Source organism: Saccopteryx leptura, chromosome 6, assembly GCF_036850995.1.
Source record: "Saccopteryx leptura isolate mSacLep1 chromosome 6, mSacLep1_pri_phased_curated, whole genome shotgun sequence".
NCBI classification, from domain to species: Eukaryota; Metazoa; Chordata; class Mammalia; order Chiroptera; family Emballonuridae; genus Saccopteryx; species Saccopteryx leptura.
Window position 1 is genome coordinate 189,316,500 of NC_089508.1, and position 14,906 is coordinate 189,331,405.

At 54.9% G+C, this 14,906-nt stretch overlaps 2 protein-coding genes across 2 annotated transcripts in view; both read left to right on the forward strand.

The window, feature by feature from the left end:
* The window catches only part of NEURL1B (neuralized E3 ubiquitin protein ligase 1B), a 292,908-nt gene that overhangs the window by 231,072 nt on the left and 46,930 nt on the right, over positions 1-14,906 (forward strand). The gene's annotated exons all lie outside the window — the stretch shown is intronic.
* Positions 1-14,906, forward strand: part of ERGIC1 (endoplasmic reticulum-golgi intermediate compartment 1) — a 100,725-nt gene that overhangs the window by 82,559 nt on the left and 3,260 nt on the right. Inside the window, exons 8-9 of the mRNA XM_066342155.1 lie at positions 1,082-1,182; positions 3,317-3,439. Coding sequence (XP_066198252.1) covers positions 1,082-1,182; positions 3,317-3,439 — 224 coding nt within the window. The remainder of the gene's footprint in view (positions 1-1,081; positions 1,183-3,316; positions 3,440-14,906) is intronic.

Consider the following 14,906-nt stretch of genomic DNA (forward strand, 5'->3'; position numbering starts at 1 on the left):
GCCCACATTTCTGTGTTATTTTAGCTCCGTGGTCCCTGGCCCGAGACTCTAGAAGGCAGTAACACAGAGGGGCGCTGGAGCTTCCCCCCACGTCCCAGGAGGCCCAAGGCAATTCAGACCTTTCCTGGGTGATACCGGGCAGCTCTGGGCCAGCGTTCTGCTGGCCTTGTGTTTCATTCCGGTTACCTCATGCTTATCAGAAGCTGAGTCATCAGCTCTCCCATTCATGGTTCTGACCAGTCATCATCCCTCCATCCGTTCGTTCATTCAATAAGCATTTGCCGCCGTCCGCTCTGTACCAGGCCCCGTGCTGGGTTCTGGGGACACAGAGCTGAGTAAGGCTCGGTCCCTGCCCTTTGTGACCTCTCCATCCAGCGGGGGTGGGGGTGAAAGTTACAGTGGAATCTATGACAGGGACAGGTGGAGAAAGAATGAATCTCCCATTAATTGAAAATAGGGAAAGAAATTAATCAATTCTTCATCGATGCAGAATTTTTCTGGTTTATGGGCTCTTTTCTTTTTTTTTTTTTAAAACCTAAACCCAGTTTGTTTCAAAAGTAACACTATTCAAACAGGACCAGAAGGTACACAATGAAAAGTGATCTTTATCGCATCCTGCCTTCCTCCCCAGAGGTTAAAACTGCTAATAGTTCTTTGGGTATCTTTCCAGAAAATTCTTCTATGTATTTTTTTTGCAAGTAGAGAGAGTGAGCCTTCCCTGCCCCCAACGCACAGAAATGCGTCACCCCGTTATGTAACTTGATTTCTTTTCACATAACGGCTCCTTTTGGAAACTGGCCTCTCAGCACCCGCCCTTCAATGGTTGCCCTATTGATGGATATTACATTGTTGGCAGAGTTTTAGTATTAGATACAGCCGTGTCTTTACGTGGACAGGTGGAGTCTTTCAATTCCTGGTATCAAAGGGGGAAAATGAAGAGGGGTCATTGAAAATGTGAAGACTAAGCCCCCCTCCCCCACCCGCCAATCACCAGCAATGCCCAGCCGCCTTAATTTTGAAATGACATAGAGCTACCGTATTGGCCTGACCCCGGCCTCATTCTGCTGTGTCCTTCCCGCAGCCCTCGCCTCCCACGACTACATCTTGAAGATCGTGCCCACGGTTTACGAAGACAAGAGTGGCAAGCAGCGGTACTCGTACCAGTACACGGTGGCCAACAAGGTACGCATGCGGCCGCTGGGCCCAGCTGCGTGCAATAGCGCCCTCTGCTGGTAGAGAGCGGCGGCAACAAGTGTCTGGCCACAATTTTAAGTAAGAGCAGGCACGTTCCCTGCTGGTCCAGGGATGGCAAACATCTCCACAGCCCTGCATCTGGCCTTGATCCTTCGGACTGTGGACCCTGATGGGTCAGCACATGACAGACGCTGTGGCTTTCAGGGCACAAGCATTCTATTCAAAATCCTGAGGCTTGTGCACACCGATGGCCGGTGGTTAACAAGCATGTCCCAGGACCTCAACCCTCAAAGTCATAGAAAAGCCGTCAGGGCATGGTCAAAGCCAGCGGGATGGGGTGACTAACAGTTAGTGGTTTCAAGCCGAGGGCCTCAGCCTTTCCTTGGAGATGACCCCACCAGTGGACGTGACTGCCTGAAGCATTGGTTGAGTGCCCCCCCCCCCACAATAGACCCCTTTACCACCAGGACTCTCCTTCTTCATCTGTCCCAAACCCCTGATAAGTGACATAGTGTTTAGCTCCATTAATAATAATAGAGTAGTAGCGATCGTGGAGTACCTATAATGGGTTGGACGTTATGCTAAGCTCTCTACCTCCATCATCTTCTCCAGTTATTGTGGCAGCTCTGACATGGGGACTATTATTGTCCCCATTTTGCAGATCTGGCCACTGAGGCATGGAAAGGTAGTCGTCGCACTAAACAATGGCCAGGTGGGGATTAGAACCAGGTTCTCCTCGGGCTCCGGCTCTGGCCTCCTGGTCACATCACCATTCAGTCCGAACAAGGGGCAGGAGACTCGGCCTGGGAGTTCCTCCCTCTCGGGTGACTTGAGGCCCCTCTGCTGTGACCCCCACCCCCACCCCCGTGCTGATATTCTGGTATAGCTCTCCAAAAGGAAATCTTGTTTCCTTTTATCCTTCTTGGAGGGCGTGTCATTGTCACCCTCAGGTGCTAACAGCATCTGAGGGATGGGAGAACGTGGATGGGATGCAGTCTGAGCAGAGAGACCCCGTGCTGCGGAGGGGACTGCCGGCTCAGACCCGCCTCAGACCCTAAGTCTCAGTTCACTCATTTGTACAGCGATGTTCACCTCAAGAGACTGCTGTCGAGGCGGGAATGCCTTTAACAGCAGGCCTGGGGCAAGGATTTGAAGAAATGCTGCTATTTTCCCGTTATTTATCTCCTGTCTCTCGGCCCCGGGCCGAAACCCAGACAGTCACCCTGCCCCATCAGCTCTCCCTGGAGGAAGCTGAGCCGGTCTTGCCCCGGGGTCCTTCCCTCAAGGCTTTTTAAGGGCCCAGCGGGCAACAGCTTGCCCAGCTCTCTGTGGCCTTGGCCCCAGCCAGGGATGGTGAGTTGGGCTTATCCCCGGGAGAAACCTCGGATCAGGCTCAGCATTTTCAAAGAAGTTCCCTCCCCACGTGGCCTGCAGACTCATCTGTCTTTCACACCTGGACACACTCCTCAGGATGTTGTGTGTGGCGTAGAATGTCCCCTCCTCTCCAAGCCTCTTGGACGCCCCTGGGGAGACTTGGTCATTTGTTCATGACCCTCTCAGCACTCCCTGTCCCTCTGTCACGGCATGTGCAATGACATAGTATTATACACGTTGTGGTATCTGCCTTCTCCGGAAGGTGTCCCCCTCTGGGGACAGGGTGGGGCTTGCTCCGCTCAGGGCCCCCAGCACGCAGGAGAGGGGCTCAGGAAGCTACTGCTGAAGCAATGGGTGGAGTTTGCATGGCCCAGGAGTTGAAGGGGAGACAGGGCTTTGTTCAGACCGAGCCCCCATCACATTTGTCCTCTTCCATCTCTGCTCTCAGATTCGGTTTTGGTTCTGGTATTGCTTTCGTTATCAAAATGTGGTCAGTTCCCAGGCAGCCGAATGGGTCAAATGCCCCCGGCGGTGTTGCCCGTCCAGAGGCTGAGGGCAAAGCCTTTGGGGAGGGAGTAGAGAGGAGGGGTGGGTGGGGCCTGGCTCCCCGGGGGGGAGAGGGAGGAAAGCCCGTTCTGGTGGGTTGCCAGGGTTCCCTCTGTAATCTCACCCCCACGCACCGTGAGATGCGGTTTGTGTGCCTGAATCTCATATTCCCGTCCCCCGCCTGTCTCTTCCTCCACCCCAGGAGTACGTCGCCTACAGCCACACGGGCCGCATCATCCCTGCCATCTGGTTCCGGTACGACCTGAGTCCCATCACGGTCAAGTACACAGAGAGACGGCAGCCTCTGTACAGGTTCATCACCACGGTGAGTGGGGGGGCGCGCCTGCCGTGTGGGCGCGGCCCTCGGGGCACCCCGAGGGTTCTCAGAGAAACAGGACGCAGCCCTCGGGGCCGGGGGCTCCGATTATACACGGGAGGCTTTGATCCTGAGGTGTTCAGAAACGTCATCCGGGTCACATCGACATCCACGGCGTTTCATCAAGAAAATGTTTTCCGGAGGGTCGTGCCGCTGAGTTCATTTCTGAAGCAGATCTTTACGTGGCTCGATTCGATGTCCATGGTTTTCTGCAGTTTTTCATTTTTATGGGCGTTAAGCAGTTTTTCATTTTTATGGGCGTTATTCCTAGCAGGGTTTGTCCTCTTCTGTGTAAATTTTACAGCAAAGACTTAACTCGTATTTTTTTTCCCCACATCTGTTTTCCAGCTATCCGATATCTTCAGGTTTTTTTCTTTCTTTTTTTTCCTACGTGTTCTCTCTCCTTCTCTCTCTCTCTCTCTCTCTCTTTTATTTTTGTTTTTTGTTCTTTGCCATCGTCTCCACCAAGTCCAATCTTGTGCGGGCTAGCTTCCGCACAAGAAGCATTTTTTCTTTGGTGCTCATTATTTCTGTCGAGTACACTGTTTTCCTGGCCTCCCGTTCAAAATGTCCTTGGGCCCAGAACGGCAGGGTCACGGTGCCCTGCTTCAGACAAGAGGCCTGGAGATGTCTGGTACCAGAGTCAGCGGAGGTGAAGAGATGGGAGAGATGATGGCTCTCTCACAGGCAGGGAAACTGAGGCCCGAAGGCCCTTATGCCTCTACACCTCTTCGTACTCTTAATAATGATTAGGGATCTGGGGTCCAGTCTTGGCACTTTCATTTCTGGCTCTGACTAGATTTGTATTTAGTCAGGACTCTGTTACAGAAGGGACAGAATCCCGCATCGAGCTTGATTCGAGGGGTAGGTGGGCCTCAGGCATGGCTGGATCCAGGTGTAAATATTATTTATAGTATATCTTTCTTCAACCTGCATTCCTCTGCAGTGGCTTCATTTTTCAGATCGAATTAGCCAATAGGAAATGCCTCTTTCTCAGTAATTCCACCCGGGTCCTGGACAGGATAGTGCTGTCATTGTCCTGGCCAGCTCAGGCCCCATGCCATCCCTGTGGCCTCGAGGATGAATTGAGGATGAATTGAGTGCTCCGGTTGGCCGGCCCCACTCAGACCACAAGGACAAAGGCTGCAGGAGGAAAATCAGGAGCCAGTTACCGCGAGAGGGAGGAGCGGGCGCTAGGAGGCAACAATTGGTCAGATGTTCACAACAGGGCCTTCATCTCCTAATCTACAAAATGGAAATAACAATCCATGCTGTACCCCAGGGCCACGTGGGGCTCAAGGGAGGCCCGGAAAGGGAAGCTCTTGGCAGTTCTAGAAAGCCATGTGGATACAAGGGTTGTCAGAAGTCTGGGTTTATATGAGCCTCAGTACAGCCTTTTCTGTTCTCTGTTCTCTGACTCCATTTAAAAAATTGAACTTCTATTCCATGAAGGAAGTTAAAACACCAGACACAGATAGGGAAAAGACATTTGCCACACCTCCAAGGAAGGAATATGCTTAAGAATTTACATTATTAAAAAAGAGAGAACATAAGTGTAAAGAATTCTTACCAGTAAGAAAAAAATTAAATGGTCACAAAGAAAAATGGGTGAGAGCTAGCCGTTCACAGAAGAGACCACAGAGGCAGAAGAGGGTCAAGTTCACTAGAAATGGGAGGAATGAGATTCCAAACAGCAAGTCCCATTCGATCCTGTCTGCCTAAAGACCTGCCCATATAAAGATAGGAGAGGATGGAGAAGTGGGTGGGTACTATCTGGTGCACAGCTGCAGCCGGTCGGCCACTTTGGAGGGAGACGCACAGACCGTTGACCCAAAAGTCAGGGCATGTGTGAGCGAGTGATGTTACCTGAGTGATGACCTCCCGCGGGTCTTGGCGCTGACTCTTAGCTCAGCACTCCTACCGCATCCCAGAATAAGACAGAAATGAAGGCACATGTGGGTGCCTCTGTGCAGGCGTGGTCTGCGGTGGGGACAGCGGGAGGGAACCGCCTGTGCCCACACCCCACTGGGAGGCTGAGAAGGATCTTCACGTCCCTTTCCTGTTTGCTCCTGAAACGCCAGACAGCTGAGGCGCTGAGGGTTGAAACAAAGCGACTTCATTTACTCACTTAACATTTGCTAGAGGCCCTGGCTGGTTGGCTCAGTGGTAGAGCGTCGGCCTGGCATGCGGGGGACCTGGTTCGATTCCCAGCCGGGGCACATAGGAGAAGCGCCCATCTGCTTCTCCACCCCCCCCCTTCCTCTCTGTCTCTCTCTTCCCCTCCCGTGGCCGTGGCCGGGGCTCCATTGGAGCGAGGATGGCCCCGGCGCTGGGGTGGTTCTGGTCTCGGCAGAGCGTCGCCCCCTGGTGGGCGTGCCGGGTGGATCCCGGTCGGGCGCATGCGGGGGTCGGTCTGGCTGTCTCTCCCCGTTTCCAGCTTCGGAAAAATACAAAAAAAAGAAAGAAAAAAAAAAAACATTTGCTAGACTTTTTTCCACATGCCGGGCCCTTGCTGGGCAACAGGAGAGGTGAATTAGACCTGAGCTCGGCCCTCGGGCTGCTTCCTGGCCGGCGGGGGCTTCCGGCGAGCACACGGAGAACTGCCCTCCCCTCCAGTGGGGGCGCCAAGGGAGCTGGGCACCAGGCACGGTGGGGTCGAAGGGGTGGGCACAGTCCCTTCTGTTTGGAAAGTTCTAGAAAGGAAACCCTGAGATGGGTCTGGAAGGGTGAAGAGAGTTTTCTAGACTGAACGAAGGTGAGGGGTCTAAGCAAAGGGAACAGGGTGTGTGCGGAGATGCTCAACGTAGTAGCCTGTCTCGTGAAGGCCAGGTAGCCTCCTCCCATGGGGATGCACTTCTGAGAGCGGGGCGTCCCAAGGAGGCCCAGGGGAGGGGCCTGTCCCTCTTCATCCAGAGGCCGACCGACCACCTCCTCGTCTCTGGCCCCCAGCCCCCTCCACCTCCGCCCGGCCCACTTCCACCTGACTTGTGAGCCCTGCTGCAGGAGACCTCCTGACATCCTTAGCCCGGCAGTTTTTCTGAAGGCCCCATGACGCCATCTTGGTTGCTGTGGCAACTAGGGTCTGCCTCGAGCCAGCTGGCTGTCCCTGGCAGATGGCGTCATTGTGCAGCATCAATTGGCCCTGTCACGGGACAGCAGATGTGGGGATGACGTTTGCATATAGACACACAGCACAAAGACCCCCCCAGCAGCCCTCGAAGGGTAGGGAGGGGCCGGTAGGGAAGTGCAGGCACCTGCTGTGGCTTCTCTTTCTCTCTTTTTAAAACCAAACACTTGTGTGCAAAGCCCCCGGACCCCAAATGGGGGCCTCTGCAAATAGCCCCTCAGAGAGGCTGCTGAAGAGGGGGCTTAGGCCAGGATGTCGTCATGTGGTGGCTGCAGAGGCAGCTGTGGGTGGGCTGGAATGAGGGGTGGAGACAGCCGACGGGGGGAGGGGATGCTGTGGGTGTGGAGGGGAGAGGTGGGGCAGGGCCTCCCCCAAACAAGTCTAACTATCAAGTACCTGGCTCGTTCAGATTTGCCCCCGTAGGGCCTCACGGTCCTGGGAGGACCCATTCATCCTGAGCCTGAACCGAGGACAGTTCCTCCTCGCTCTGACCACCCAGGGGTACCTTGCTCATATCTCTGCTTTGTGCTATTCCAGAAAATTCCACCACCAAGGGAATAAACAGTTGGTGTTTAACAACACGCAAGCAATCCCCTTCCGAGTACCCCCTCCCACACACGCACATTTGTCCCCTGCCACCTGCTGAAGCCCCTTTCTGAGATTGTCTTCAAGTGGTTTGCGGTGACAGATTGGATGGCTTCAGGTGTCACATTGCTTTCCTTGTGTGTTTTATTCTATTTGAGGGGAACCGGCAGAAGTCACCAAGTACCAGACTGGGCCACTATGGCCGTGACCGTTTCTGCCCGCCAGAAAGTACCGGCTGGTACTGACACCCTCCCGGTGGGCAGTAGGAGTAACTGAACTAGATACCATCCCTGCCCTCGGGTGCCTCTTGCCAGTGAAGTGATCCCCCAAAGTTGAGACTGCGCCTCGTAGTCGCCAGGCCTGATTCATCTCCGTGTCCCTGGCATGTGGCACGGGGCCTGGCTAGCACAGAGGTGCTCAGAAATATATAAGGGACAGCTGCTTGAAGAAGTGATCATATAGCTATATGAATTACACATAACTGTGTGCCTGGTGATTTTATATTTATCTTTTTTTTTTTTTTTTTTTGTATTTTTCTGAAGCTGGAAACGGGGAGGCAGTCAGACAGACTCCCGCCCAACCGGGATCCACCCAGGACGCCCACCAGGGGGCGATGCTCTGCCCATCCGGGGCATCGCTCTGTCGCAACCAGAGCCACTCTAGCGCCTGGAACAGAGGCCAAGGAGCCATCCCCAGCACCCAGGCCATCTTTTGCTCCAATAGAGGCTTGGCTGCGGGAGGGGAAGAGAGAGACAGAGAGGAAGGAGAGGGGTAGGGGTGGAGAAGCAGATGGGTGCCTCTCCTGTGTGCCCTGGCCGGGAATCAAACCCGGGACTTCCGCACGCCAGGCCGACACTCTACCACTGAGCCAACCGGCCAGGGCTATATTTATGTCTTTTAACCCTTCCCAGGGCCCCTCCAACAAAGATAATGTCATTCTTATTTTATAGATGTGGTAAGGTTCAGAGAGGTCAAGAAACCATCCAAGATCACACAGCCAGTCAATGGCAAGGCTGGAACTTGACCCCAAAGGCCACCTACCTCTTCCAAAACAGTGGCTCTCAGGGATGTTCCAGCCACAGAGCCCCCAGAAGCCATGGTGCCCTTGGTAGGACACTGGGATCATTTGATACAGTGACTTCTGTCCTGGGACTTGGTGGGGGGGATAAATATAGCAGGAAGCAAGGTGACATCGTGAGCACGCATGATAAAATCACATCACGCACGTGCAAACCGTAAGAAAAGCAGATTGTCCACACTTGCGGTTTGCCGGTGTTCCGGCCCTTACCTGATGATTACCTTCCGCCCCCTGTTGGGCACCTGAAGGAATCCACCACAGACAAAGGCAGCAGGGCCCTGGCGTGGGGGCAGGCGGTGAATGAGTCGAGCAGAGACAGACCCGAGAAGGTTTTGCCGGCCGAGACTGTGAGTTGGGGCAACACCAGCCTTGTCGCTGGGCTGGACTGGCACTGCTGCCTCTTCAGGGCCTCGGGTCGCTCCCTGCTCGGACCCCGCTCACCGTGGGTCTCTTCCCGGGGCCGGGAACTCCAGGAGGACAGGACCGGGTCTTGTCACCTCTGGTCTCTAGATCTGCGACAGCACAGGCAGGTGATAAAGGCGTCAGACGATTAGCAAACGGGGGTGTCCACCTTGGTCCACCCCCCCCCCCCCACCCACCACGAAGGAACAGAACAAACCCAAATTAGCAACGGCGTGATTCCGTTAGTCTGGAAATGTGCAAAAACTTCCGCTCAGATCCTTCCGGCCGTCTGAGCAGAGCTAGATCTTCCAGAAGCCTGCGTACCAGGGACAGCTTGCTCCCCCTGGGTCTGAGCACAGACGCCTCTGTTGGAACGGAAGCGTTCCTAAGGCAGATTCCGAGGCGCAGAAGGACTATTAGGAGGACGGTGGGCTCCCTTTTGCATCCTGCATTCACTTTTTTTTTTAATTCATTTTAGAGAGGAGAGGGAGAGACAGAGAGAGAGAATTGGGGGGGGGGGGAGCTGGAAGCATCAACTCCCATATATGCCTTGACCAGGCAAGCCCAGGGTTTTGAACCGGCGACCTCAGCGTTTCCAGGTCGACGCTTTATCTACTGCGCCACCACAGGTCAGGCTTGCATTCACTTTTATAGAGCACACAGCTTCTTACTTCACAAACTCTGCTGTGCGGGGGACTCCTTACTTCAGGACATTTAATAACAGGTGGCCCAGTGGATAGAGCGTCGGACTGGGATGCGGAGGACCCAGGTTCGAGACCCCGAGGTTGCCAGCTTGAGCGTGGGCTCATGGGGTTTGAGCAAAAGCTCAGCAGCTTGAGCCCAAGGTTGCTGGCTTGAGCAAGGGGTCACTCAATCTGCTGTAGCCCCTGGTCAAGGCACATATGAGAAATCAATCAATGAACAACTAAGGAACCGCAACGAAGAATTGATGTTTCTCATCTCTCTCCCTCTCTGTCTGTCCGTCCCTATCTGTCCCTCTCTCTGACTCTGTCTCTGCCAAAAATAAAAAAATAATAGGATTGAGCAAACAGAATATAAAGACGCCATCTCTGCATGAAGGCGGGGACCGAGGGACTGAGGTGGGGACCCAGCCTTTGGGCTGGGGTGAAGCTGGTGGTCTGGCTGGAAAAAGCAGGCCCTCTGCAACCAGCCTCCTGGACCTGGATTCTTCTCACCCTCCACGATGGCAGTGTGAGCTTGAACAAGTCAGTCCTTCCTTCTCAGAGCCTCTGTTTTCCCCTCTGTAGAACGAGGGGCCCCCACCCCCCACCCCCACTTGAATGCGAAGATGGAGGAAAGTTCCATGTCAGGCCTGGCGCATAGTAGGTGCTCGGCCAAGGTGGCTTTTTGTTTTCTGAGGGAGAGGCAGATATTTTGTGGCTGCAGCCCTGGTAAAAATGGCAGGGAGAGGCCTGCACGAGAGGGTGGGCATGGGCGGTCTGGCAGGTGCGACACCCCTGGGTGGGGGCCACCAGACCCGCTCCTCCCCCCGCGCTGCACCCCCACCTTCCCGGGGCCCTGACATCGGCTGCCCTTCCGAGACGAGCCCCCCCCTCCGCCTCGCCAGGGCTCCGTGTTCTCATCCTCGGCTCCAGCCTGTCTGCCGCCGCCGCCGGCTCTGATGGGACAGGGATTCATTATTTATTTCCTCATGCCGTGCTTTTCCGTAAGCCTTTCAAGCCACGAGACGCTGACTGGGTGCGGGAAGTGAATAAAGGGCTCGCGGCCACTTAATGTGCAGCGGGCAGCTAGACAGAGGTGGTCTCGGTCCTCACAGGGGGGCTGGGGGCATTCTACAGATGAGAGAAACTGAGTCCCAGGGAGGTCGATGACCTCTCTCCGCCAGAGTCGCAGAGCTGGGATCCGCCCCTAGGGATGTGTACTCCGGAGCCAGCATCTCCCCCACCCCTCGGCTACATGGCGTTCTTATTCACGGCACACCACGGAGAGGCAAAGGGGAAGCCTTGGTGCTGGAGAGACAACGGAGGGATTCAGCTCTCCAGCCCGTGCGGTTGGAACACACCCTTGCCATAGTATAAGGAATTAGGAGCCGTAATTAAAACGTAAGGGAAACACACAGGCACACACCCCTTCTTTTCAAGGTAGACAAGCTGACTTCATTCTAGCCCTCGTCGGAGGCCGGGAAGCTGGCAGACCGCAGGGAGGAGGCGGTCCCTGCGGAAGAACAAAGGGGCATTATTGATGACTTCTGCAGAGAGCAGAGTGCAGTGCTTGTCTCAGACTCACTGGGGCCTGCCTATCGGATTGTCCTTGTTCTCGTGGCTGGAGCCGGGGGCTGCTGACCAGAGGAGGATGGTGTGGGCTGGCCGTGGCGGCTTCTCCTGGCCCAGCCTGCCCCTTCCCCGCCTGCCCTCACGCCCCTCCACACATAGGTTGTCCCACTGTCTTTGGGCCTGGTCGGAAGGTACAAAGCATGGCAGCGAATAGGGACCAAGGGGACAGGCTTTCCGGGGTGGCACGGACACCTCATGTCATCCCATAGCAGTCCTGACGGTGACGTTAACCTTCCCATTTGTAAAAGTGATGAAACGGAGGCACAGGGACCGAGGGCGACGCAAGGGCACTCAGCGGCCCCAGCCATCCCGAGCCTCCTCCACACTGCCCGCTCCTGGCCGGCACCCTGAGAGTCCCCGGGGAATCCTGCTCCTTCTCTGAGTCATTCATTTGTTCAGTCGTCCATTGAGTCTCACACTCAGTCACTCCTTTGCTCAGTGGACGTGTACTACTACTACTGCTGCATGTCAGGTGCTTCTGCTGTCCCTCGGGCTTTTAGGTAAAGGAGAGGGTAAGCGATAGGGCTGAGGTGGGCCAGAGAATGGACGCGCCCTGTGGCCTAGCTGCTTTTCCTGGGACGTCCCCGAGGGAACGCTGTGTCTCCGCCTCAGCTCCCCCGTCTGCGGACCTGCTGGGCCCGTGGGGGGCTGGGGACCCGGGCAGCTGCAAAGAGCCTGCCTGTCTGCCTAGGCTCTCCTGTCTCCCATCAGTTGACTTGTTCTCCATGTCAAGAGTCAGGCAGAGAATGGAAATTGAGACCTAAAGGCCTGATCTGGGGAATAAGTGACATTTTATCCTTTGTCCTTCTTAGAGTTGGTCTGGGGGGGGGGGGGTAGAAAACCTCGGCCCTAGCATCAACTGCAAGGTGAGATTGGGGATCCTGACTGAGCCCCTGCCTAGTGCCAGGGGGTCCCCAGGAGGTCCCTGCAGGGCAGCGATTGGCCGGGCAGGGCTGGTCTTCCTATTTGGTGGATGAAAGGCCTTAGGCCCAGAAAGGCTCTCCCGTGGCCAGAGGAAGTGACAGTCAGCGCTCCACAGGGAAGGCCTCACTTCACCCCCACCCGGCCCGAGTCCATCTGCGCCATGTCCAGAGAGGGGGGTTCGCTTCCTAACCTCAGTGCCCCATGGGCGCCTGGCTCGCCTCACTCTTCTGCGTGCACAGGGTGCGGGAACTACGTGGCGTGGCGTGATGCACTTTATCTTCATTTGGGTCCATGTCCGGTCCGGCCCGGCTCGGCCCCGCAGGCCAGGGTAGCTGCCGAGTCACCGCGCTCCCTCTCGCCGACCCTCGCCTCCGTCTCTCCCTGAGACCCGCATCTGCCTCCTGACGTCCCTGGTTGGCCACTTCCCCCCCATCAGCCAAGGAATCACAAAGGAAGCCTGTTGTCTTGCCAACACCCATGCGGGGCCTGAGTCCAAAGGCAAACATACCATCCGGGACGGCCTCCTGGTTACATGAATTTCCCCGTGACCTTCTCCGGTCCAGGACTGACCATGACCTGACCACCTCCCTGGAGGAGTCCAGATGTGGTAACCTCCTGGCGCTGGCGGTTTCTGTGATCACCCAACCCCTATGTCAGTATCCGGGGGCCGCCGTGGCCTGAGAGCACCCCAGGACCCCTCCTCACAGCCCTGTTCACACAGTCACCACATATGGAGATGAGCAGGACAGGGAGGCCTGAGCAGGCTGGGGCTTTGGTGGCATCGGGCAGCAGGGGCTATGGTGGCATCGGGCAGCAGGGGCTATGGTGGCATCGGGCAGCTGTTAGATTTCTTTCTGCTTTTAAGCGCTCTCCCCCCCCCCAAATGTGTTAGAATTTCTCCTCTCAGTTGACCTGTGACCAGCACCTTTGACAGATACAGAATAGTGAGGGACATTCTGAGACCGTATCAGTGGGTCCAGTGGAACTCAGTGCAGGGCCTCCTCAGTGACTGAGTGGCCTCCAAGCTCCCTGGGCCTCGGTTTCCCCCACAGCGACCTGTTTTCTCATGCACTACCTCAAGGCACGCGTTGTCTCCTGCTCCGGGCCGGCCCAGTGAAAGGCGCCTTCAGACTGGGTGCCAGGTGTATGTGAATCATAGGAACACTCAGGCTCCAGAGAGTGTCGATGAATATAGATTTGTGTGTGTGTGTGGTTATTTTTTATTTTTTTTATTATTTGCTCTGTTGCACGTAAGTCACATTTTCCTAGCCTGTGATCCAAGCTCTGGAAGCATTTTGCGGTATAAAACCTCCCCATCATCTGATCCACCGTACCGAAATAAACCAGTGCCCTGCCGTCATCTGCCTTGAAAAGAGCCCCTTCGTCATGCTCCGAGGCTGGGAGAGGCCTTGCCCACCGCCAGCACTTCAGAATAATCCCCCCAGCGCCCCCAGCCTCTTCACTCCCTGGGGGGCTGCTCCGGTTTCCTGGGCTGTTATTATTGGAATGCCAGCTGCTCCACTTACAGCCCATCCTACAGACCTGCTCGGTCCAGCAGGGGCCCGCGAGGGGCTTAGCTCATCTCATAGAAATACCATTTTAAAAATAAATGCTGGTTCGATTCGCACTTCGCTCTCGCCTCCGCTCAACACCAGAGGTTCCACTGAGGTGCTACCCTCTCTCCCAGGGTCCTCCAGGGGTTGAGTGTCGTGATGGGCCAGCCACCCAGGGGTGCCTTCCAGGCAGTCTCAGGGGCCCTCTGGGGCTGCCCAACACGGCTTCTTCTGAGTTCCGTGGTCATGTAAGTGCCGCTTAAATGTAGCACATGGGGGTGAGTGAGAACTCTGGAGGCACACAGGCTTGGCTCTGCATACACCTGCTGTGTGACCTTGGACAAGTTATCTCCCTCTCTGGGCCACATGGATACAGGAGTGAGGAGATGCCTCCCTCCGAGGTATACCAGGTGGTAGGTGGTGTTCTCATCAACAGCATAAAATATGCGTTCAAGGGGAGCATACATTTAAAGTTCCCTTGCAAAACTATGAACTTCGTTTTATTTTCCATCATTCATACTTTCATTCTTTGTAGCACCAGAAGGTGCCCCAGGCAGGTCAGAAAATTTTGAGTAACACATACCGTGAGTTCGACACATCACAAGTCGAGTTCCAACAACTTCCATCGCAAAGTGAGAGGTTCAGCTGGGTGAGCGTTTCATGCCTAAGAAGTAGTGTCATGTTCAGAGAGCGGACTCGACGAAGTTCTGTACCCCCCAGGTGGCCATTAATGACTGTGGCTTGAAGACAAATGATTTGGTGTTTCTGGGCCTCAGTTTCCTTGGCAGTAAAATAGGTGTAAGAATACTACTCCCCTGGCTGGGTTGACCTGGGGGTTCCATGCTGGGGGACATGAAACACGTCAAAGAGTGCCTGTCAGGGACGGTGCTGTGTGAGCGCTCTCTGTTCCGTTGTGGATATTATGTGGCGGGAAGTTACAAAGTACAGGCATAGAGGTGACATTCATTTTCATTTCCCTACCACAGCAGTTCTTAATTGGGAGCAGTTTTGACCTCTAGGGCAGTGGTCCCCAACCTTTTTTGGGCCACGGACCGGTTTAATGTCAGAAAATATTTTCACGGACCGGCCTTTAGGGTGGGACGGATAAATGTATCACGTGCTCGAGACAAGCGTCAAGAGTGAGTCTTAGACGGATGTAACAGAGGGAATCTGGTCATTTTTTAAAAAATAAAACATCGTTCAGACTTAAATATAAATAAAATGGAAATAATATAAGTTATTTATTCTTTCTCTACGGACCAGTACCAAATGGCCCACGGACCACTACCGGTCCGTGGCCTGGGGTTTGGAGACTACTGCTCTAGGGGACATTTGACAATGTTTGGAGACATTTTGATTTTCAAAACGGGGAGAAGAGGATACAACTGGCATCTTGCGGGCGAGGGCCCGAGATGCTGCTAAACAGCTTCAG